Source organism: Mobula birostris, chromosome 24 (genome assembly GCF_030028105.1).
Source record: "Mobula birostris isolate sMobBir1 chromosome 24, sMobBir1.hap1, whole genome shotgun sequence".
Classification (NCBI taxonomy): domain Eukaryota; kingdom Metazoa; phylum Chordata; class Chondrichthyes; order Myliobatiformes; family Myliobatidae; genus Mobula; species Mobula birostris.
This window is the reverse complement of record NC_092393.1, coordinates 37,475,307-37,502,008: the sequence shown is the minus strand read 5'-3', so window position 1 is coordinate 37,502,008 and position 26,702 is coordinate 37,475,307. Positions and strand designations below refer to the sequence as shown.

General features: G+C 37.3%; 1 protein-coding gene across 2 annotated transcripts in view; it reads left to right on the top strand.

Annotated features, from left to right (window-relative positions):
• gps1 (G protein pathway suppressor 1) overlaps positions 1–26,702 on the top strand; it is a 75,604-nt gene that overhangs the window by 35,766 nt on the left and 13,136 nt on the right. For both annotated transcript variants that reach the window (XM_072241894.1, XM_072241895.1), the window contains 8 exons: positions 1,223–1,300; positions 7,953–8,013; positions 9,071–9,156; positions 10,472–10,566; positions 16,278–16,383; positions 18,714–18,794; positions 19,890–20,027; positions 20,843–20,977. In XM_072241894.1, coding sequence (XP_072097995.1) covers positions 1,223–1,300; positions 7,953–8,013; positions 9,071–9,156; positions 10,472–10,566; positions 16,278–16,383; positions 18,714–18,794; positions 19,890–20,027; positions 20,843–20,977 — 780 coding nt within the window. The remainder of the gene's footprint in view (positions 1–1,222; positions 1,301–7,952; positions 8,014–9,070; positions 9,157–10,471; positions 10,567–16,277; positions 16,384–18,713; positions 18,795–19,889; positions 20,028–20,842; positions 20,978–26,702) is intronic.

Genomic DNA, 26,702 nt, shown 5'->3' with positions numbered 1-26,702 from the left:
GGAAAAATGGCAGATGGAATTTAATGCCGACAAATGTGAAGTGTTGCACTTTGGTAGGACCAACCACGGTAGTTCTTACACAGTGAACGGTAGGGCACTCAGGAGTGTGGTAGGACAAAGGGATCTGCGAATACAGATCCATGATTCGTTGAAAGTGGTGTCACAGGTAGAAAGGGTCGTAAGGAAAACTTTTGGCACATTAGCTTCATAAATCAAAGTAGTGGGTACAGGAGGTGGAATGTTATGTTGAAGTTGTATAAGACATTGGTGAGGTCTAATTTGGAGTATTGCGATCAAAACTGCATACCTACATACAGGAAAGATAAGGTTGAAAGTGTGCAGGGAAAATTTACAAGGATGGTGCCAGGTCTGAAGGACCTGAGTAGTAAGGAAAGATTGAATAGGCTAGGTCTGTATTCTTTAGAATGCAGAAAATTGAGCGATTTGATAGAAGTATACAAAATTGAGGGTATGTATAGGGTACATGCAAGCAGGCTTTTTCCATTGAGGTTGGGTGGGACTGCAACCAGAGGTCGTGGGTTAAGGGTAAAGGTGGAAAGTTTAAGGGGAATATGAGGGGAACTTCTTCCTTCTGAGGGTTATGAGATTGTGGAACAAGCTGCCAGCAGAAGTGGTGCATGCAAGCTCAATTTCAATATTTAAGCAAAGTTTGGATAGGTGCATGGATGGTAGGGGTATGGAGGGCCATGGTCCCAGTGGAGGTCGATAGGAGTAGGCAGTTTAAATAGTTTCAGCATTGAATAGATGGGCCAAAGGGCCTGTTTGTGCTGTATTTTTCTGTAACTCAATGACCAATTAATTTAAATCACATATCTAATCTCATGTGGACTAATAACCTTTGCTTAGCTCCATCTTGCAAATATTGAATCTTACCAGGTGCAGTGCAAGCCACAGCATACCTGCACTGTTTCCACATGTGAATAATTGTCCTGTCTGACTTTAACTATAAATCAGTTTAACCTTGGCCTACCTTGCGTGCTCCATCTAAGTCAGAACAGCTAAAAATCATCAGGAAAATAGCTCTTTATAAACCTGGCTCTGTTAGACTTAAATAATTTTGGTTGTGTTGAAGTCTTCCTGTTTGGTACCCATTAAAGAATAGGTAAAATTGCCTGTCTAAATGTTTATTGAAATTTCAAAAATCATTGACACTTGAAGCCTGTATTAAACTTTTAAGTTGCACTTAATTTGTTGTTTGTAGGTCAGTATCTACCTCCAAAATTGGTCCCATGTTCTCAGTTATGTAAGCAAAGCAGAATCTACACCAGAGATTGCAGAGGTCAGTACGTTTTTCTGATGTATGTGTTCTCATTTTTTGAAACTGTTATAATACCTAAGGTCTCATGAAAATGCCCTTAATTTTATCAATGACTTATTGTGGATTTTGTAACATCTTTTGAGCAAATGACAAGATGTTAATTCATCAAATGCATATGTTTGGAATGCTGTGGATTTTTTCATTTAAGGCCTTGTAATGTTAAGAAATCAAAAATTTTAAAAAGAGGATTATAATTGTGCTTTGCTATATATATAAAAAAAAGTTTTGGAGATTTCAACCTATAGGTTTAATTGTTCAAATAGAGTTAATATGGCAGTAATTTAATTATAGCTTACAAGAAATGTTTGACCCTTGTTAATTAATTAAGGGATTAGTGCACTTTCCAGTGGTCAGTGCCATTGTTAATGACAGTTTTAGAAACCTATGGAACAAATGACATTTGAAAAATTGCAGTTTTGTAAATTAATACGCAAAATGCGGTACAGGCCCTTAGGCCAATGATGTTGAGCCACCCTTTTAAACTACTCCTCAGGGAATCCAATCCTACCCTCCTGCATAGCCTATAATCTTTCATTTTTCTTTCATCCATATGCATATCTAAGGGTCTTTTAAATTTCCCTAATATATCAACCTCTACCACTACTCCCACAGTACATTCCTGCACAATAATCTGCATGCGTATAGATTTATTTATTTATTTTTTTAAAACTACCTCTAATATCTCCTGTAAACCATCAGAATCAGGTTTATTATCACCGGCATGTGACGTGAAATTTGTTACTTAGCAGCAGTTCAATGCAATACATAATATAGAAGAAAAAAAAGTACAAAAATAAATAAATAAATAAATAAATCAATTACAGTATATGTATATTGAATAGATTAAAAATTGCGCAAAAACCAGAAATACTGTATATTAAAATAAAGTGAGGTAGTGTCTAAGGGTTCAATGTCCATTTTGGAATTGGATGGCAGAGGGGAAGAATCTGTTCCTGAATCACTGAGTGTGTGCCTTCAGGCTTCTGTACCTCTTACCTGACGATAACAGTGAGAAAACGGCATGTCCTGGGTGCTGGAGGTCCTTAATAATGGATGCTGCCTTTCTGAGACACTGCTCCTTGAAGATGTCCTGAGTACTTTGTAGGTTAGTACCCAAGATGGAGTCGACTAAATTTACAACACTCTGCAGTTTCTTCCAGTCCTGTGCAGTAGCCCCCCTCTCCCCCAATACCAGACAGTGATGCAGCCTGTCAGAATGCTCTGCACGGTACATCTATAGAAGTTTTTGAGTGTATTTGTTGACATTCCAAATCCCTTCAAGCTCCTAATGAAGTATAGCCACTGTCTTGCCTCCTTTATAACTGCATCAATATGTTGGGACCAGGTTAGATCCTCAGAGATCTTGACACCCAGGAACTTGAAACTGCTCACTCTCTCCACTTCTGATCCCTTTGAGGATTGGTACATGTTTCTTTGTGTTACCCTTCTGGAAGTCCACAATCAGCTCTTCCGTTGTACTGATGTTGAGTGCAAGGTTGTTGCTGTGGCACCACTCCACTGGTTGGCATAGCTCACCCCTGTACGCCTTCTGTTACCACCTGAAATTCTACCAACCATGGTTGTATTGTCAGCAAATTTATATATGGTATTTGAGCTGTGCCTAGCCACGCCTTCATGGATATAGAGAAAGTAGAGCAGTGAGCTAAGCACACATCGTTGAGGTGCACCAATGTTGATCATCAATGAGGAGAATATGTTATCACCAATCTGCACAGATTGTGGTCTTCCAGTTAGGAAGTCAAGGATCCAATTGCAGAGGGAGCATCCTCTACTTTTTTTTAATATAATTTTTATTGAGTTTTCAAAGTGATACATGAGAAAATAATATCTACCCTCCCCCTCCCCTTAACCCTCCCCCCACCGATATATACTCCTACCTAAAAAGAAAAGAAAAGAAAAAAAAAAGAACCGCCTGAATATTGGAAGGTTTGCACATGCTCCATGGGATAAAAATAAATTTAATATATATTTTTTACTTTCCCCCAAGGAACCAAGATCTTCATCATCAGAGCTATAAATAAAGACTCCAAATATTCAAAAATGTTTCATATTTATCTCTTAAAATCTAAAACATTACTTAGCTTCTCAACCCTCATAGTTCCCTGGGGAATCCCTTTGAACTTCACCATGTTGTTGTGTTTTTCCCTCCCAATCATCCAGGCAAAAAGGGAAAAAAAGACAGATAAGATACAAAAAAAGAAAAAACAAAATACCCCCCCAGTAATGTTGTGAATGAAAAGATACACAACACTAGCCCCCTCCATTATTGCCACGTTTGCACACGTGAATAACGTAGCGATTGGTCAGTGTTTCTTCCAGCTCCCTGTAACAAAAAATTGTATATATATAAAAAAAATTAATGTCATTATTCCCAGCTAATATTCCTCAAATTTTAACCTTTCTTCCCTTCCCTCATATAATTAATAATATATTTATATATTCATCTGCCTAAAAATCCAACAGGCCTAATCTTTGTTCCAGTCTTCATCTTCAATCCATCTCGCTCCCCTAGGTTTGTTCTTGTATCTGGTGAATATTCAAAGAATCTCGCACAAACTCCTCCGCTTTCCGGTAATCGTCAAAAAATCTTTTTTCTCCACCAGGCAAAAAAATCTTCAAGGTTGCAGAGTAACACAATATAAATTGATAACCGTGATCCCATAGGGCTTTTTTCACTGGATTAAATTTCTTCCTTCTTTTCAAAAGTTCATAACTTTTGTCAGGGTAGAAAAAAATTTTCTTCCCTTCTATCATCAGTGGCCCCTTTCTCTTCTTGGCAGCTTGGGCAGCGGCCTGTAGAATCCTTTCTTTGTCTTGAAATTTTAAGAATTTTATTAAAATTGATCATGGATATTGGTCATCTTGTGGTTTTGGTCTTAGAGCTCTATGTATCCACTCAATTTCAATTGGTCGGTCTTCCTCTTTCATTTGCAAGGTTTTCGGGATCCATCTTTGAAAAAATTCTATTGGATTATCTCCCTCTATACCTTCTTTAAGACCAACAATTTTAACGTTATTATGTCTACTAAAATTTTCCAACACGTCCACTTTCTCCAAGAGTTGATTGCTTTCCGTGTTCCAGACAAGCACATCATTTTCTGTTTCCACTCTATCGTTAATATGCTCCATTGTTCTTTCCATCTTCTGAAGTTTCTTAATCATTTTATCCTGTCTTTTCATAGCTTTATCATAGCACATCTTCACGTCTCTAAGCTCTGTTTTTAATTTTCTTAGTTCAGCCGTTAATTGTAATAAAGCCTCTCTTATGTCTCCGTCATCTCCTTTACTTCCAGTCTCTTCCAGTTCTTCCTCCTCTTCTTCATCATCTGTATTCTCTGCAATATCCAATTCTGACTCTGAGTCACTTTCAGTTGCAGTGGCCGTCGGTTCTTGTAGTTTAAGTTGTGTCGATTTGCGTATGCGTACTTCTTTGTGCATGCTCAATTCCGGCATCTTCTTCCGAGAGACCGCTACCGTCGCCATTGCTCCCTGTTCTTCTACGCCAGAGATAAACTGCGTCTCCACCGAAGGAGATCCAACCTGAATCCGAGGCTCCATCGCTGCAGTAGGCCCTTTTTCCTTCCCTTCTCGCGGCGACTTCACAACAATAGACTTCTTCTGTTGCGGTTTACGAGGCATATCGGGGAGTAGTCTTACGAAATTTATATGTAGTTTTCGGAAAGTATTTATTAACTTTGTTTAAATGGTACTTTGCTGATTTTTTACGGGAGAGCTGGATTTACACGTCTCAATCCCACGTCATCACGTGATGGCCCCCAAGCATCCTCTACTTACTGTAAAAGGATGTTCTCTGGTATCACCTATTATTACCCTGGGAAAAGGCGCTGGCTGTCACTATCTATGCCTCTTGTAATCTTATACACCGCTTTCAAGTTGCCTCTCATCCTCCTTTGCTCCAAAGGAAAAGCCCTAGCTTGCTCAACCTTTCCTTTTAAGACATGTTTTCTGATCCCAAGCTGCATCTTGGTAAATCTCCTGTCTCATTCTCTCTAATGTTTCTGCATCCTTCCCATTATGAGGCAACCAGAAATGAACGCAGTAGTAAATCCCTTAACTAATGAAGGCCAATACACCATCTGCCTTCCTTACACCTTAACTTCAGGGATATGTGAATTTGGACCCCAAGATCTATCTGTTTCTCCTATTAAGAATTATGCAATTAACCCTGTACTCTGCCTTCAAGTTTAATCTTCCAAAGTATATCACTTCACACTTTTCCAAATTGAATTCCATCTGCTACTTCTCGACTCAGCTGTGCACCTTGCCTCATTGTAGTCTACGACAACCTTCTACATTTGTAACCTATGCAACCTTTTACACTATCCACAACACCTGCAACCTTTGTGTCATTTGCAAACTCACTAATTCACCCCTCCACTTCCTCATCCTAGTCGTTCACAAAAATCACAATGACCAGCAGTCCCAGAACAGTTTCCTGTGGAACACCACCAGTCAGCATCCTCCAGGCAAAATATATATTCCATCCACTACCACCCTCTGCCTTTTATGGGCTAGCCAATTACATTTCAGTATTGCTATGGAAATTAAAATAAAAATTGCTAATTTCACATCCTAAATCTTGATCAAGCATCAGAGTAGGTTCCAAGGAAAATTACTAGGGCAATGAAATAGCTCTGTGTGACCATGTGGACTCTGTGTGTGAATTGTTGCCTTGTATACAATAAGGAAATATAAAAATGAGTCTTAAGTTTTTCCACTCCTACAATTAATTACATCCATCTTTCAATGTTTTATTCTTCTCTGGTATGTGGGAATTACTTTCTTGAAAGGTCCATGTTTTGAAGGAATTCCCATAATGCACTTAGATGGGTCTAGGATTTGGTGTCTGTGAAGTTGAAGCATTGGTGATAAATTTCCAGTCATGCATCGTGTGATTTAGAGGCAAAACTGGGAGATGTGATTTTCTTGGCCTTCTAGGTCACAAATGCCATGAGTTTGCAAGGTAGTTTGGCATGCTAGGTGATTTGCTTCAGTTCATCTTACAGAAGTTATAAACTCCCGCAATACCGTGCCATGCTGGAAGAAGTAAATGTTTAGTATAATGAATGGAATTACAGTATTAAGGGCTGCTTTGCCTTGGACGTTATTAAGTATTGTAGAATTGTGCTTATCCCAACAAAAGTATTCGACCAAACTCTGACCTGTGACTTATAGATAGCTGGAGAAGCTTTGGTGTCCTGGGAAGTTTTATTCTTTAAACAATGGAATCAATTATGGTTTGTTGTAAGTTGTAGGAAGATCAAAGTTGCAGGTGTAGGATTGCAACCTGGGAGTGGAGATTCAGTGCTGTAATGCTAATAATATTAAATGGGAAAGAAAGGAAATTAACTATTGTTTGACTCTGAGCCATAGATGTGAACAAAATCTGCTTGAAAGAAAGGGAGATCTAATTGCAATAGCAGTAGCTTATTATGAGAAAGTGATGGAGAGCTGCAGTACAGTAGATGTAGTCTCTGTGCACTGTCCAAAACCTGAGCCTCTGTGCCTCCCTCTGCAATTAGGTCATTGACTTCCTAACCAGGAGACCACAGTCACTGCAGGTTAGAAATAACATCTCCTCTTTGCTGACAGTCAACATTGGTGCACCTCAAAGATGCATGCTTAGACTACTCTCTCTACAGCTGTGGCTCTGTGGCTAGGCACAGCTTAAACACCATCTGTAAATTTACAGGTGATATAACTTCTGGTGATGAGGTATACAGGACCAAGATAGATTAGGTGGTTGAGTGATGTCGAAACAACAACCTTGTACTCAATGTCAGTAAGATCAAGGAATTGATTATGATCTTAAGGAAGTGGAAGTCGGGACAGGCACTAATCCTTCTTGAGGGATCAGCCATGGAAAGAGTGAGCAGCTTCAAGTTCCTGGGTGTCAACCTCTCTGAAGAAATATTGATGCAATTATGAAGAAGGCATGACCGTGGCTATATTTCATTAGGAGTTTGAGGAGATTTGGTATGTCACAAAAACACTCGCAGATTTCTACAGAGGTACTGTGGAGAGCATTCTAACTGGTTGCATCACTGACTGGTGTGGAGGGGCCATAGCTTGGGATTGAAAAAGCTGCAGGAAGTTGCAAACTCAGCCACCTCCATCATGGGCATTATTTGACCCATTCTGTCTCATTTAAACTACAGTTCCTATCCTGACCTTCCATATCTTAAATGATTTCAGGAATTTTTCTATACTTGTCTGTAAGAAAGCGTTGATGTCTAATTGCTTAATTTGAAATGATCTATCTTGTTTATGTTTCTAAGATCAACTGTAAGACCAAAGGTCAAAGTTCTCTTACTACTTCATACCTGAGCCCTCTAATAGAAGAGAACAATTTGATGGTGCTACTTTGAATCAGCTTTAAGGCTTCAGTATAACTTTTGTGATGTATTGTCCACAGCTAAATGTTTGTGTAGACCATACAACTGTCGAAATTAATACACTCAGAACAATGTTGTCTAACCATACTTGCAGTCGGAATCTGCGCTGGTTCTTTTGAGTTACAGTTGTACTTGCTTCACTTTCCTTTTATTCAAACAATTTATTTTTATTACAGCAAAGAGGTGAGAGGGACAGTCAGAATCAAGCCGTGCTGACCAAGTTGAAATGTGCAGCAGGTTAGTGAGAATATTGATTTTTTTTTTCACCCTTTATTCCTTGAGACGATATAAGGGCTATAATTAGTTAAGTGCAATATCTGATTTGTGTTGGAACCTCTAGAAAGCATTTTGTTTCCATCAGCAAGTTAGATTGCTGCTTCTATCCAGATTTCGCCTGAGGACAATGCTGGTAGGCATATTGTGGAGTTGACCTTATTCAGAAATGTACATTAGTGATAAAAGAATTTTCACAGGCATAATAACTTTTTAAAGAGTTAATATACTTATGCATAAATGAATTGAAGGATAAGAGCTGCTATTAGGATTTACAAGTTTGTCAGTAAATGTGTATATTAGGATAGATATACTGTAAGTTTCAAATACTAAAATACAACTACATATTGTATTTCAGCTGAATCACAAACTAAGCAAGAGATAGTGAGCTTTGGGACATCCTGAGATCATGAAAGGCTTTCAAAATTATAGTAATGTTGTAACTGTTTCTTTGATTGCATAGATAGAATAAAATTCTTTTACATTTTTTCTTTTCAATGCTACCCAAAATGCAGCTTGCAGGCACGCTTGTGTTTTGTGGCTCCTTGCACAAAGCACTAGATCTGGGTTAGGGTATGAGATGGAATTATGGGAATAATGTAAGCAGTCAAATAAAATGTATATATAGAGTATTTTCACATTGTTGAAGACAATAAAATGATTTTGAAACACAGTGACTGCAGTTTTCTATGGGATACTTGGCTGCATCTTGAAAGTTTGCTAAGTGAAATGTGATAAATTACATGATATATGTTGGTATTATTGAGGGTTTTCAGGGGACTAGGAGATTTCACTATTCTTAGAAAAATTGCTGAGGTATCTATCTGAACAGGAGGATTGGATATTGATATATAGCATTTGAACTCGTGCTTCTGACTTGGGGCAAGAGTGCTAACACAGAGCCTATTCAGTAACCTTTCTTTGAACTGAGACTCTTATATGAATGCTAGTATACTTTCATACAAAGGAGTGGAGTAACAAACATCTTCATCCTAAATGTTATGTTATGTTAAATCTATAGGCTTAGCCGAGTTAGCAACACGAAAATACAAGCAAGCAGCCAAATGCTTCTTACTGGCTTCTTTTGATCACTGTGACTTCCCTGAGGTAAGATTTGATTTACAATTTGATGTAAATTATGATGGAACTGTTCGTAGGTAAAACAATAAACTATGGTCTAATAAACAGTGTACATTAAAATTCGGATAACTCACTCTCCAGTTGTTGCAAACCATGATGACTTTGCACCCAGTTCACTGATGCCCATGCTCCATTGATGACTTTGCACCCAGTTCCCATAGTTCCATTAACACAGTGTCCCCAGTATCTGCACTCCCATTAACACGTGGCCCAGTTTTCATGCTCCCACTAACAAGCAGTAGCCCACATTCCTGTGCTTCCTTTAAACTTGCTAGGTTTAAATACTTTGCTCTATTGTGTTATTATACTGCTATATACTATCTTAAATAGGACGTTTTTTAAAGGTGTTTGAGGGATATAATTGGAAAACATCCAGTAGTCCAGCATACTTGACAGTCTGGCAACTCTGAAGACCCAAATCTGCCAGATTAATTGAGTTTAATTCTGTTGGAATTCATAAGGTATTGTATTCTTCATTTTCCAAATGGTTGAATTTACTTTAGCGAAAGAGTCTGATTATAATATGGAAATTTATTTTCCTGGTATGGGAACGCCAATGCCCTGGTATGGGAAAAGCCTATGAAAAGTAGTGATTACGGCCCAATCCATCACAGGAAAAGTCCTCCCTACCTTTCACCATATCTTCACGTAACGCACACTCAGGAAAGCAGCATCCATCATCAAGGACCCCCACCACCCAGGTCAAGCTCTTTTCTCGCTGCTGCTGCTGCCATCAGGAAGAAGGTACAGGAAGCTTAGGACCCACACCATCAGGCTCTTGAACAAGGGGTAATAACTTCCCTCAGCTTCACTCATCCCATCTGAACTGAACTGAACTGGACTGGACTCACTTTCAAGGACTCTTTGCCTCATGTTCTCGATATTTATTGCTTACTTATTTATTATTATTTCTCTTTTTCCCTTTTGTATTGTAGTTTTTATTTGCACATTGGCTGTTGTCAGTCTTGTTCAGTGTGTTCATTCATTGATTCTATTTTGTTTCTTTTATTTACTGTGATTGCTTGCAAGAAATGAATCAGGATTGTGTAAGGTGTCATATATGTACTTTGATAATAAATTTACTATGAACTTTAATTTTTTTTAATGTTTAGAAGGTAGAGGAAGAGGTATTGCAAGTATTTTAACATTTAAGGTCTCTTAAATTTTAAATTTCCTTCTGAATTTTTGTTACTTATTAAAAGAAATGTATCTAATCTTTAAAATAGTGAGTAAAATATTTTGCAGATTTAAAAAAATCACACGTATTTGTTTCATTTATCAGCTGCTGTCTCCCAGCAATGTAGCAGTTTATGGAGGACTTTGTGCACTGGCCACTTTTGATAGGCAAGAACTTCAAAGGAATGTCATCTCCAGCAGGTGAAGATAATATAATACAATCTCTAAGTGTTTAAGCTTCTTTGAGCTTTATTTTAGAATCACAGACTTGTATTGGAAAGAGGCTTGCTCACCTTCAGTTATATTTTCTATGTCTGGAGAAGTTGGGAGAGCGCCTTGAAATTCTTTGCAGTTTATGCAAATGATTTCATTTGAGAAAATCATAAATATTATTTGAGTAAGCCATTTTGGATCGCATGATCACAAAAAATTAGATTTTAATTACGAAGGTGGAAAATGTAGCCAATCATATCTGATATGCTTAATGCATATGTAAAAGCTAATGAACTATTTAACGACAAATGTTCTGGGTCTTCTCAGTACAATACAATGTTACTTCAGTAAGATTTTAGTGTATTATGATGAACTGAGTTCTGTCCTTTATTTCAGTAGAAATATGACTGTGAACTCTACTAATGTACTCCACTAATCCATAATGCTCCAAACCTTTATGGTCATTTTAAGCACATTGTAGAACTTGAATAAAATGACTTCATAATAATTTTGAAAACTTTGCTTGGGGCATTGGTAATTTTGTAATGAAAAAAAAATGGAACATATTCTTGAGAATGGATAGCCCCTCATTAATGGTTTAACAAAAAATCATTTCCACAAGCTTGATGGACTGTGTAAATGTCACACCTGATATATGCCACATTATTATTTGGTGTAAATGGTAGACTGAATAATGTTAGATGTATTCTCACTGGATCAGGCCCTGCATTTCTGTACTTGACGATTGCATGTTGTTTTAGATAATCAGAACACATTGCTAATCCCTTCCTTAAGCCGTTGAAGGGTCTTGCAACTAATAGTCTGCTTGTGCTGCCTAAGACTGACTCAATACTATAGTTCAAAGAATATAATCACATTTCTTCTTTGAGCTATAAAATAAATTTTCACTATTTTAAATGTGTCTATATATGTTTCATGAATTCAAGCAGCAACACCTAGCATGTCATTAGGTTACATTATTTTGGCTTGCAGGTGAAAATATAGATGAGCAGCTATGAATCTGAATATCTTTTCATATATAAAAAAAAATTGAACAATGTACTTCACCTTGACATCCTTGTAAAATATTCATCTCGTTTAAGAAAAACTGAAGAAAATCTGTCAAAAATATATAAATTATAATACACTAACAGCAAACCCTTTAATTTCTGCAATGTATTTTTATTGTATAGCACATTAAGTTTGTTATATTTCCTATTAGCTAGCATACAAAAACTTAGAACCTTGGCTTTCTTTGGATTGGTTGAGAGATGGTACATTGATGTATGCAGGACAAAAGTAGAAAAATATGATGAGAGAAGTTATGTTATTTGCCATTCCAAAGTGGAATAAATAGACTATAAGACCATAAGACATAGGAGCAGAATTAGGCCATTCAACCCATCAAGTTTGCTCTGCCATTCCATCATGGCTGATTTATTATCCCTCTCAACCCAATTATCCTGCCTTCTCCCTAATAAACTATGACCACCTGACTAATCAAGAACCTATCAACCTCTTTAAATATACCTAGTGACTTGGTCTTCACAGCTGTCTGTGGCAATGAATTCCACAGATTCACCACCTCAAACTAAGGAGATTCCTCCATATCTCTGATCTAAGTGGTCATCCCTCCATTCTGAAGCTGTGCTCTTTGGTCCCAGACTCCCTGCTATAGGAAACATCCTCTCCACATCCACACTATCTAGGCCTTTAAATATTCCATAGGTTTCAATGAGATCCCCCCTCATTCTTCTAAACTTCAGCAAGTACAGACCCAGAGCCATGAAATACTCCCCATATGCACACTCTTTCATTCTTGGAATCATTCTCGTGAATGTCTTCCGGATCCTCGCCAATGTCAGCACATCTTTTCTTAGATGAAAGGCTCAAAACTGCTCACAAGAGTCCAAGTCCAGTCTAACCAATGTCTTATAAAGCCTTAGCATTACACCCTTGCTTTTATATTCTAGTCCTCTTGAAATGAATGCTAAAATTGCATTTGCCTTCCTTACCACAGACTCAATCAGCAAATTAACCTTTAGGGAATACTGCACAAACACTTCCATCCCCTTGCACTTCTGATTTTTGAATCTTCTCCCTATTTAGAAAATAGTTTACACCTTTATTTCTTCTACCAAAGTGCATGGCCATACACTTCCCTACATTCCCTTCGTCATGACGAAGGGTTCCGGCCCGAAACGTTGACCGTTCGTTTCCACGGATGCTGCCCGACCTGCTGAGTTCCTCCAGCGTGTTGTGAGTCTTGCTTTGACCCCAGCATCTGCAGAGTGTTTTGTGTTCCCTACATTATATTCTATCTGCCATTTTGCCAATTCTCCCAATCTGTCTCAAGTCCTCTGTAGATTCACTGCTTCTTCAGCACTACCTGTCCCTCCACCTATCTTCATATAGTCCACAAACTTGGCCACAAAGCCGTCAATTCCATCATCAATTCATTGACGTATAACATGAAAAGATGAAATCCTAACACTGTTCCTGCAGAACACCACCAGTCACCCACCGGCAGCCAACCAGAAAAGGTCTCCTGTATTCCCATTCTTTGCCTCCTACCAGACAGCCTATCTATCCATGCTAGTATGTTGTCTATGAAATCATAGGCTCTTGAGCAGCCTCATGTATGGCACCTTGTCAAATACCTTCTGAAAATCCAAGTAAACAACATCCACTGACTCTCCTTTGTCTGTCCTGCTTGTTATTTCCTCAAAGAATTCAAACTATTTTGACAGGCAAGATTTTCCCTTAAGGAAACTGAGCTGACTTTGGCCTATTTTATCATATGCCTCCAAGTACCCTGAAAACTCATCCTTAATAATGGACTCCAACATCTTCCCAACCACTGAAGTCAGGCTTATTAGCCTATCATTTCCTTTCTTCTGCCTCCCTCCCTTCTTGAAGAGTGAGGTGACATTTGCAATTCTCCAGTCTTCAGCAACCATTACAGAAACTATCCAGATTCTTGAAAGATCATAACTAATGCCTCCACAATCTCTTCAGCTACCTCTTTCAGAACCTTGGGTGGTAGTCCATCTGGTCCAAGTGACTTATCTACCTTCAGACCTTGCAACTTCTATGGCACCTTCTCCTTAATACCAACTACACTCACTTCTGCCCACTGACACTCAACTTTCTGGCATACTGCTGGTCTCTTCCATAGTGAAGACAGACTCAAAGTAATTAATAAGATTATCTGCCAATCCTCTGTCCCCCTCTCCAGTGTCATTTTCCAATGGGTTTGACATCTGTTCTCGCCTCTCTTGCTCTTTATATATCTGAAACCACTTTTGGTATTTTTTTATATTATTAGCTAGCATACCTTCATATTTCATATTTTCTCTCCTTCTGGCTTTTTTAGTAGCCTTCCATTGGCTTTTAAAAGTGACTCAATCCTCTAACTTACTAGTTTTTGCTGTGTTATATGCCTTCTCTTTTGCTTTTATACTGTCTTTGACTTACCTTGTCAGCCAAGGTTGTGTTATCCTCCTTTTAGAATACTACTTCATCTTTGGGATGTATCTATCTTGCACCTTCCAAATTGTTCCCAGAAATTCCAGCCATTGCTGTCTGCCTTCATCCCTGCTAGTGTCCCTTTTCAATCAACTTTTACCAGCTGCTCTTCCATGCCTCTGTAAATCCCTTTACTCCACTGTAATGCTGACACATCTGATGTTAGCTTTTCCCTCTCAAACAGCTGGGTGAATTCTATCATATAATGATCACTGTCTCCTAAAGGTTCCTTTATCTTAAGCTCTGTAATAAAAAACTAGTTCATTACATAATGCCCAATCCAGAATTGCCTTTTTCCAAGTGGGCTCAACCACAAGCCGCTCTAAAAAGCCATCTCATAGGTACTCTACAAATTCCCTCTTTTGCCAGCCAGCACCAATCTGATTTTCCCAATCTACTTGAATATTGAAGACTCCCATCACTATCGTGACATAGCCCTTTTTACATTCCTTTTCCATATCCTGTTGTTATTTGTATACCATATCCTGACTACTGTTCAGAGGCCAACATATAATTAATTCCCATCAAGATCTTTGTATGTTGCAGTTTCTTAACTCTACCCAAAAGGATTCTACATTCTTTGATCCTATGTCACCTCTTTCTAAGGATTTGATTTCATTTTTTACCTACACAGCCACCCCACCCCATCTGCCTTCCTGCCTGCCCTTTGATACAGTGTGTATCCTTGGATATTAAGCTCCCAACTATGATCTTCTTTCACCCATGACTCAGTGATGCCCACAACATCATACCTGCCAATCTCTTAACTGCACAACAAGATCATCTACCTTATACTGTATGTTACGCAATATACTCAGTGTAAATATAACACCTTCAGTCCTATATTCATCATTCTTTTAAATTTTGCCCCTTTTCTGCAGCTCAACTCGTCCTGTGATTTTGCCCTATCATCTGCCTGTCCTTCCTCAATGTCAATACACACTACATCTACTTGAATACCATCTGCCTCATCCTTAGTCCTATCAGTCTGGTTCCCATCCCTTTGCCAACAGTTTTTGCAAATATACCAGTCAGGATATTGGTCCCCTCAGGTTCAGGTGTAAGCCATCCTTTTTGTACAGGTCATGCATTCCTCAGAGGAGATCCCAATGGTTCAGAAATCTGAAACACTGCTCCCGGACCAATTCCATAGCCAAGCATTCATCTGCCAAATCATCCTATTCTTGCCCTCACTGGCATATACAGAGATTACTACCTTGGAGGTCCTGCTTTTCAGCTTTCTACCTAACCTTTCTACCCTACATATTCTCTTCAGGACGACCCCCTTGTACTACCTATATCATTGATACCAATATGTACCATGACTTCAGGCTGCTCACCCTCCCTCTGTAGAATTCTGTGGACCTGATCTAAGACATCCCTGACCCTGGCATCTGGGAGGCAACATACAATCCGAATGTCTCTTTTACATCCACAGAATCTCCTGTGGTCTCCTTTAATGATGGAATCCTCTATCACTACTGCACTCATCCTCTGCCCTACTTGGTGCCAGATATTCGGCCACTATGACTTGCCGCGGTAAGTCGTTCTTCCCCCTGCACCACCACTCTGACAGTATACAAAACGGCATACTAACTACTGAGGTGAACGGCCACAGGGATACTCTGCACTGGATAACTATTCCCTTTCCATCTCCTTACAGTCACCCAGGTACCTGTCTCCTGCAAGTTAAGATGACTACATCCTGTAACTCCTATCATATTCTCCCAAATGCACTGAAGGCCATCAATCTGCAGCTCCAGTTCCTTACCATGGTCTCTAAGGAGCTGCAGCTCGATGCACTTCATGTGGATGTAGTTATCAAGAAAACTGGAGCTTCTAGACTTCCCACATATCACAACAAGAATATATCATTAATCCTGGACCTATTTTCACTACACTAGCTGCGTACTAATAGACAGAGAAATAAAAACTTATAGAAGCTTGCCTCTGCATGTTCTCACCCAAGCCTGTTGAGCCAAAGCCTGACCACTCTAACACTGTCCACTCCAACAATGACCACTCCTAATAATTGAATGGAATTTCTGTCAAGAATGATCTCTATATTAATGTTGTGAATGTAAATTGAAACTTGTGACAAAAATGTGTTTATAAACTGATGAACCTTAAGACCAATCTCTGATCTTAGCATTTATTTTTCTCACTGCAAGCTCTTTTAAGTTATTTCTTGAATTGGAGCCACAAGTGCGAGATATCATCTTCAAGTTTTATGAGTCAAAATATGCTTCCTGTTTGAAAATGCTAGATGAAATGAAGGTGAGTCAGAATTTGGATTAATCAAAAATTCCTATCCGCAAAAATAAAACCCTGCATGTTCCATGTTAGTTGCCTTATGCTAGTCTATCAACTGGGTGGTCCTGTTCTACCTAGGAGTATGAGTTGGCAGTTGACATTGTACAGATGTTCTAAATCTTTGCTGATGGTCTTTAGCAAGTACAAAGTTACCAGAATAATATGTTTTATTTCCAGAAAATGTGGAAAGAATGTTATGGTTGATTGATGCCAAATAACTTGGAAGCAATAGAACAAATGGATAGGTAATAAGTGGAATTTAATGGTGAAAAATGCAAAATACTACATTTTAGTAAGAAAGGTGAGAAGAGTTGATCTAATGCAGGCACAGTCTTGAAAGGTGTACTAATGCAGAGAAACTGGAGGGTGGAAGCTTCTAGTTTTCTGAAAGTGACAGGTTGGGGAAGCGGTTTAAGAAGCATATGGAATCCTAACCTTTAAAAGCAGATGAAAATGGAGGAACAAGGAAATTACAAAGAATCTTTATAAAACACCGATTTGGCCACAGTTGGAGTGCTGTTCAGGAAAAGAAGTTGGAATTGATTTGATAGTGATCTGCTAAAAATATTCAAAAATCGTGAAGGGTACAGTAGATTAGGGTAATGTGTTCTTATTGAGAGAGGAGTCAAGAATTAGGGGAGATAGAATGAAAATCAGCAAGGAACTAAACATGACAAAGTTTCTTTTTATGCAGCAAATGGTAAGGGCCTGGACTCTACTGCTTGGAGTAATGGTCAATACAATTTTTGCTGAATGACTATCTGAAATAAATGAATTTTAAGGGCTATAGAAACTGAAATCGATTATTCAATCCTTCATGTCCAATATGTCATTCAATTAGACAATGACACGTCTGTGCTCAATTATTTACTTGCCTTTGATTCTGTCTATTGATACCTTTGCCACTTAACATTCCAACTCTTGAGCTTAAAAGTTATAGAATAAGTAGTCACATCCTTTATGTGGTATCCCCTGTATGCCCTGGGTTCTAAATTTAATCATGCCTTGTTTTAGAGTACATCAGTGGAATGATTCCCCCTGTAAATTCCTCACTGAAACATATTTTAAATTCCTCAAATGGAGTACCCTTCAAACTTTGAAAGGTTTTTTTTAAGAAAAGCATTATGCAACCTATCATAATTCAGACTTGGAACAGCAGTTTCATCTTTGTAAATGGTCTAACAAAACTATATTTTGCAGAGGTATGGTGCCCAAATCATGCCCAACCAATTATTTAAAGCACAATGTCTTTCCCTTTTGTATTAGAAACTTCTCAAGATAGGCATATATTCCACTAGCTCCATGATTATATTTTGCACCTTTAGCAAGTTGGGTTCCTGGTAAGTATCTGTTCCTTTGGTTACCATATCTCAAATTTCAATTTAATATTTTTGGAACCAGGATGGATTGCTTTGCAGTACTCCCAACATTTTGCAAGAGAGATTTGCAACAGTTTCCATGTAAAGTATAGAACTTTGTTATTTACCAATACTGAATAGTACAGTTAGCATCCATCAAACAAGAGGTTTTAGTGTTTAAATATGATTTATATCTGTTTCTTTATCCTGGTGCATTAATCCATAAAAATATGCAAGTAATTTATGAAAGCTCATTTGGACCTGTGGCTCATTGATAAATAAGGAACTGCCAACTCGTATATGTGTTAAAGGCAACATTCCTGTTTTAAAAATACTTTGCTACCAATTTCAAATTGTGTGTAGCAGAGAAAGAAGTGACTATGTGGAGTCCACCATTTTTACTAACTAATGCTGTTTGTTTTGCTGCAAAGGAAATTCAGTTTGAAGATTTTAGGCTCAGTTTTATATTGGCAAATCTTAATGTTCTGCCTCTAAAAGGGGATAACAAAGGAGTTTAGATTTGCTCTAATTTAAATGCTATCTTTCTCAAATTTGGTTTTGTTTTCATGTAGCTAACATTGCTTTGTTTGCAATTTGCTCCTTTAATAGTTAGATCTACTGTATTATTAACCTACACTACATAGATTTGCAGATTTGTTTGACTTTATTAAAAAGAATCAATAGAAACCTAAATTCCTTTTATCATTTTATTGTTTTCTTGTTCTTAGTGGCTCTACAAGGGAGTTGTGTTTTACAATGAAAATCTTTGATTGGAGTAGATCTTCTAAATGGTTTCAGATATTGCATTTCCACATGATTAAGAGAAAATATAATTGTTTTATTTAATAACTGTTTATTCATTGGTTTCACGTTTTAATCTTTCTCTCCTAGAAAATATTCTTATATTCTCTCTTTTCCTTTCCTGCATTTTCACAGGACAACCTTCTGCTGGATATGTACCTAGCTCCACATGTCAAGACGCTCTACACACAAATCAGGAACAGAGCCCTTATTCAGGTATGTGGAGATGATTATCAATGGTATGGCATGGTAACTTTGACTTTTAATGATTTCTTAGTTATAAAGTACTCAGCTATCCCTATTATACTCAGTCATTTATTTTAAGGGAGTCATATTTGTATTCTGAATGTGCCACTCCTTCTTGACTGCACCAACCGTAGTTTGGAATTTGAGATCACTGTTTCAATAGTGAAATGCATTTTATAAATATCTCAAAATATACAGTAATATAATATTGCAGTTGTCGTCTTTAAATTATAATATTGAGAAGAAAGTTGAGTGGAAAATGGCCGTAATTCTACAATCTCCAGACTTTTAAAATTGTCTCAATTCTTGATGTATATAACTTTTTTTAACCTCTGGATTTACCTATTCCCTCAAACTTCTGTGTTTCCTTGTTCTACCCTCCATTAACTTGAGTTAATCCATATTCTATCGTTCCTTAGACAAAGTCCCGTTTACCTGCAATCATGTGCCCTAGATTCACTCACTCTGCCATTGTGCTGTTTCATGCTGTTAGGCTCATAAGTTCTGGAATTTCTTCCCTAAACTACTTAACCTTTCCATCTTTCTTCTTTAAGCTGCCCAAAATTTGCACCTTAGACAATCCTTTGGTCATCTACTTTGTTACCTTAATTTGTGGCCAGTTTGTGTTTGCCAGTCCTCCAGTACGGTACCTTGAGATTTTTAGAATGTTAGAAGTGCTGCATAAATTTAAATTGTTATTGTTGATAAATCTTCTTGCTATATTGACTATATGCATTTTAGTCTTTCAAACTAAATTTAAGTTCTTCTGTGGCTGAATGTGTAAGAAAGCTGCATGTGAAGTCACCTAGTATGACACCAAGTTGCTGGTTACTGTGTTTTCATTTCTTTACCAAAATTCATTAAAATTTTAGAACAAAATCATTTCATGTGCCTTCAGATAAATAGTGAAGTTACCAAATTGCTCAGCAGGCTGTGTCTCAAAAAATAATGAATACATCAAAAGATAGACATATAAACTAAAGTCTTAAGTATTAAGTTCTAATAGAACTGAGAACTGAATGTTATATTTTGCCAGCCTTGCCTATAAGCTCTGTATATTTTTAGTATTTCAGCCCATATGTTTCTGCTGACATGAACAAGATGGCTATTTCTTTCAACACCACAGTTGGTGCTCTAGAGGATGAGCTGACACACCTTATCCTGGAAGGATTAATCAATGGTAGAATTGATTCACATAGCAAGGTGAGTTTCTGCTCTCAGCATCGTACATTTGGGTACAACATTCAATGCACTGGAAAGAAGTTGGATGAAAATTGCAGGACATTTTCTAATTATTCTGTAGGCAAATAACTTACTCTTCCAGTAGCATTTCAATGTCAAGTAGTTAATGACTATCACTGATCTTACTTTGGAGCTTTAATTCAGATCTCACAAGCTTTTTTTGTGTGTGTACACAAATTACCATAAGTGACAGGTGACTTCCATTTATACAGTGCCTTTCACAACCTTTTATGATATATATTCTTCTGGAAAAGTAATCACTGCTCTAATGAAGAAAGTATAGCACTCAATTTTTACACAACAGTGTCTTAGAAACAATGCAATCTGGCTGAGGAATAAATATCGACCAGAATGCACACATATCTAAATAGGTGAGATTCTTCCAAGAGTGGGGAACATTTGATAACCTGTAATTACACATATCAGCATTTCTCATAAAACAATCACAACTTTCTAAAATTGTTTTAATTATAGAGCAATTAACTCTGTAGATAATTGACATTAAGATTTGTACATTTAAAAGAAAACATTAGGAATTATTTCCTGTAAGATTAATATTTTTTTTTAAATTTTCATTGAAGCAAGTCTGACACAGCAAAAAAATTGGTACAAATTGAACTGAGTCATATAGGCAAAATGTTGATTTTAGTCAGCTATGTCAGCAACAGAATATTGATGCTGAAATGTGGAATAATTTCTTTGCTTCACAGTTCTGTGCCTGAAATGAAAATGGACGAGGGATTGATTAAGCCAGCTTATTTTTTCCTTGATTATAGATTCTGTATGCCAGAGACGTAGATCAACGCAGCACAACATTTGAAAAGTCTTTGCAGATGGGCAAAGAGTTCCAAAGAAGAGCAAAAGCCATGATACTCCGAGCTGCTATTCTGCGCAATCAAATCCACGTTAAGGTACTTGGGCATTAAATGATAACTCTTTCAAGGTATTGTTCAGCCTTCAATGTCAGCTTAATTGTTAAATACAGATATTAGTTATAAGTGTTATCTACTCAAAAAAAAAAAAAAAAAGTACTGGTGGTCAGAATGTCTTCTGTCTTCATACTAGTTTTTAACTAGTAGCAAATATTCACTGAGTATTTCAGAAGTAGTCATGGTTTAAGATTTATTTTAAAAAGTTGTCTTGAAAAGATGTATAATTTTATTCCCATGGAGGTTAAAGTCAGATATTATTTAATCTAGTCTATTTTGCTGCTAAGCCAAAAGCGGAGTTCAGTCAGCAATGAGACCAAGAAATCATTTTCTTAGTAATATTTCTCTAATATAATTGCATGAAAGCTATTCAAATTTACATTAACTGTAAAATAGTATAAACGGAGAAAAATAAAGGTAATTAAAGCCAATGTTTTAAAAAAAAATCTAGAACTAATTTACACCTTTAAACTAAAACCTGAATAGTTTATATAAAAACTTAAACTTCCTTTCTCCCTCCTAATTTACAGGCATAAACTCACCATTAATATCAATGCTGTTTGAAAACCTACATCCAGTCTAATGGCCAAAGTGCCCAGCATTACAGGGGTGCATCACTGAACTCCATGTAAAGTCCATCTGAATTTGGCCTTAAAAGCTGAAATCATGCGTCATGCTTAAGTCCAGGGCGTGTCTGGATTTGAATGACTGCACATGTCACATTTGACACTATTTGGCGATATTTGTTTCTCACTACCAAAATAATACAACTTGTTTAAGTTAATAGTTATTAATTGCAGATCCTACTATTAAAACACATATTTATCCTTTTAAGCCATTTAATGCTTGGTTTTGTGAGGCTCCATATTTTTCATAACACTAGAGAACATGTTCAGTACCATTTTTATGAAATGCTTCAGTAATGCAAATGCAACTTTATGTCACATCATCATGTAGAATACGATCATGCTATTCTTAAAGTTTGCTATGATCTTGAGAAACTCTTGGTCTCCTTTCGTTAATATTCTTTTTCACAGGGTGGAAAAGAAGTGCCTAGAGTTCTAAAATAGAATTTGTTATAATTGTGCTATTATTTAACACTTCCACAACCAAACAAGCATCCTTGTCCAAATAAAAAAAATGGTATTTTAATTCACCTTAATATTTATGTAACAAGTAACAGGACTTTGAGCTTTAATGAGCGCATTTGTACATTTCTTCTGTATGGTGTAGTTTTATTTTCTGTGTGCAGAGGTACATCCTATGTCAGAGACCATTTGCTACTCTATGTATTTATATAATCTGTACATCTGCAAGCTACTTGGCTTAGGATATCACTAAGGAATTTGTACTCATAATCTGCTTCATTTGAAGTATAGAAAATAAAATTAGCTATTTGGGCAAGGAATGTATCATATACCAAGTAGCATGCAGAAGATAAAAAATAGTCATTTACGAAATTCAGAATTCAGAAAAAGTTGTCATTTTTACTTCGAATCACTCAACTTTGAAAATATTTTATATTTATTATCTGTTGCTGAACAACACATGTAACAACATAATAAAGACAAAAATAATCTAAATGGTTCAGTCTGACAATGGTTTGTACAAAAATTGTGAAAAGATACTCTTAAGAGAGTCAAGAGTACTGGGGGGGGGAAGAAAGAGATTTTAGTTACATGAACATATACTTGTTCACTGAAGGACGACAACAATTAGTGTGCTACAATCAGCATTTCCAAAAACAGTACAAAAAATCTGGCCATACATCTGTATGATTCACTGTAGTCATTTTGCACAGCAATTTGAGTTTGTACTTTTTCCTGAAGCACTTGAAAGCATACTTGTAAACTTGGAAACATTTTGAAGACTAGTTTTGACGCAAATACTATAACTAATGATACTTTAGACTATTTAACAAAACAAAATCAAAATTTCCTTAATTTTGTTGGGGAGAGGGACATAAAAAAGGCAGACATAGTTTGTTCCTCTTAATTATCCACTATGGGGATGAATGGAGGGAAAGAAATTATGTGTAATATATAGAGAAAGAGAGACAGGGCCTCAGATACAATGAAACACAGAAACCTTCAGCATATCCACTTTTTATTCTGTTCATTCTCTTCCTATTAAATTGCTGGCCTACATGTTGTGCTGGTTCTCTTCTCTTTCAGCTCCGTCCTTGGTTTCAACCTTGCATCTCTCTCACATTCATTCCCATATTTCCTGCAACTTTGCTTTTCCAGTCACATTTCCATCTTGCATCTGTACCAAAACAACCCAAATTAAGTCACAAATAACATTGTGCAGAACTATGACTGTATGGTGTAGAAGCAGTTCACTCTTTCTGCTACTTTTCCTGTGACTGATCAAATCATCCTTCTCTATTCTTCCTCTCAGCTATAGCCGTATTCTTCCCCTCACACGGCAGTCTGCTGTGTGGCCTACAGTGCTAGTTCTGGAGTCTTCAAAGAAATTATCCTTGCAATTAACCATCCAAAAAATATCAACAGGATTCACATGTGCCACATTGATAACAAAAAGCAAAGCAGCAGAGTGTAACATAGTAAAAGCAACTGTTAACTTCATCTTTCACTGTGAAATTGGTGACATCTCTCTGTCCCTTGTTAATGAGAGAGTCAGTCTGTGGCATGTTGAACTGTTGGTAAACAATAGTTTTTGTTCATTGCAGATCATGGCCTCTCTTTGGGTGCTTTGCTATTACTTGGTGGGTGGTGGACTTTTTGCTGAAATTGTGGGTGGGGAGAGGTTGATGCATTGCTGCTGTTTGCACAGGGGTGAGGGGTGTTTGGGGTTCTCGTTTTTCTGTTATTTATTCTTTTGGGGTTCTGTTTTTGGTGGATGTCTGCAAAGACTAAGTATTTCATGTTGTACATTGTATACATTCTCTGATAATAAGTGGAACCATTTGATTTGATACTTGGTTCCACTGCATCTCTACTTCTCCCAACACCCTCCATAACTTTTTGATATTGAGTACAAAAATGAAGTGAAATATTCTTTAATTCAATTTTGGGAAAAGAGGCCATCTACCTTCACTCAGATAATTTGTAACCCCATTATCTAATGTGAGGCTAAGCTTGGCTTCTAACATTCTCTTCACTATCCAGCATACTTATAATATGGTATCTTCCTCAGCCCTTCTGCTGCAGGAAACTTCATCCACGTTTTTATCACTGGACTTCGATTACATTCTGGATCCTTGGACAATTTTGTTTTATTCAAAGTTCTAGCTATGTTCTAATATACCAGCCTCTTTACACACATTTACCCATTGATCTGTGTTATCTCTTAATCCTTAAGTGCCTCAGATGTAACATTATAATCCTCCCTTTCAAATCTGTCCTTGCTTTCACCTGTGCCTATTCTTTGGGTATCTCGATGAACTGTCAACTTCATCTTCTTGTAATTGACTTGTGGTAGCATGCTGTAACAAACCCATTTAACCCTCTTCTGGAAACTCCTAATAAATGGCAAAGCACTACCCAAGTTTCTCTCTGTTTAAAATGTCTCAATGCCCCAAATGTCCCAGACTATTCAGAAGCATTCAAGTACCCTTAGAGTACAGTTAAAAATGATTACTTGATGCCCTCTATTAATGAATAATTAAACACAAGCAATAAAATGTATTTCTCATTTTTTTCCTCATTATATACTGATTCAAATGAATGGGCTTTTACAAGCTCCTTATCCACCAACTGGCCTCCAGGAGCACAGTGTAGTTCTGAAATTGCTGTGTGTCATAAATTTCCAGGTATTACATAAGTAGATGAGAATTCTGAGAGAAGCTGCCAGCAAAATACACATGACAATGTTTGATGTTTTTATTTTGTTGTTTTTCTGCCTGATCTTTAGAGGGATCTTGTGTTCTTGTGCATGAAACTCCGAAAGTTAACGTAAGACCATTAGACAATGGGAGCAGAATGAGACCATTCAGCCCATCGAGTCTGCTCCACCATTCCATCGTTGCTGATTTATTATCCGTCTCAACCCCATTCTTTTGCCTTCTGCCCATAACCTTTGACACCCTGACTAATCAAGAATCAATCAACCTCCACTTTAAATGTACTCAATGACTTGGCTTCCACAGCCATCTGTGGCAATGAATCCCACAGATTCACCACTCTCTGGCTAAAGAAATTCCTCATCATCCCTGTCCTAAATAGAAGTCCTTCTGTTCTGAGACTGTGCCCTGTGCTCCTAGACTCAGCACTGTAGGACACATCCCCCCCACATCCACTCATGCTATATTAGCAAACTATTAGGTACATTGATCCTTATTGCAGGCGAATAAAACAGGAATAGAGATGTTTTGTGTCACTTCCATTATGGCTGTGGTCTGGCCTAATCTGGAATTTTGTGTATAGCTGTGTTCTCCCTGTATGAGAGATTTCAGTGCATATTTATCCGATTGATTACTGGGATGTTGGATTTGCCACATCGGGAGAGATTAAACAGTCAGGACCTTTACTGTCCTGATGAGGGGTCGTGATCCAAAATGTAGGCTGTTTATTTCACTCCATAGATGCTGCTGAGGCCCTCCTGCATTATTGTGTGTGTGTGTGTTGCTGCAGCATCTGCAGTCTCGCTTGTGTCTCTTGGGCTTCTACTGTCGTGATTTTAGAGAATGAGAGGTAACCCCATTTGATTCACACAGGGCATGATAGGATAGATGTAGGTATGATTTTCCTTCCCGTTGGGGCATTGAGAACCAGGGTTCAGTGTCAAAATAAGGGGTCATCCATCCAGGACTCAGTTGAGAACATTCTAGTTTTTCAGTTTCTGCTGTGTTGGCTCAGTATGTACAAGACAGGAATCAGAACATCACATCTCTAGCAACCCAGATTTATTTCTTTTTCAATCTCTTTATTAGTTTCAACAACAAACACATTACAAAAAGTAAGTACATAGTAATTGGGATTATGTTAATTGGTAGTAATTATTAAAGTTTACAGTCAGGTAACACATAGTTAGAAACATCCCAAAATCACACAAATCAGCAACAAAATATATAAAGAGTACACATAAAATATAAAATATCATTAAAAAAAACAGAAATCCCCTAAAAAAAACTAATCTACCCAAACTAAAGAAAACTACGGAAAAAAAAAGAAAAGAAAGGGCTATTATGATACCTCAGATAGAACCAAAGGTGTCGCCGCTTCCGCTCCTCTCCCCAAATATTGAAATCACGAAATAGATTGGCAAGGGTCAAATTACATCATGTGGAAGTATTGAATAAATGGTCTCCAAGTCTCATCAAATTTAATAGATGGGTCAAAAATAACACTTCTAATCTTTTCTATATTTAGACAAGATATAGTTTGAGAAAACCAGTGAAATGTTGTAGGAGGATTAATCTCTTTCCAATTCAATAGTATGGATCTTCTAGCCATTAAAGTAACAAAAGCAATCATCCGACAAACTGAAGAGGTCAAATGATGTTTTTCAATCATTGGTAAACCAAAAACGGCAGTAATAGGGTGAGGTTGTAAATCAATGTTCAAGACAGTGGAAATAATATCAAAAATATCGTCCCAATATTTCTTCAGTAAAGGGCAAGACCAAAACATATGAACTAATGAAGCTATCTCAGAATGACATCTATCATATATAGGGTTTATATGAGAGTAATAATGAGCTAATTTATCCTTAGACATATGAGCCCTATGTACAACTTTAAACT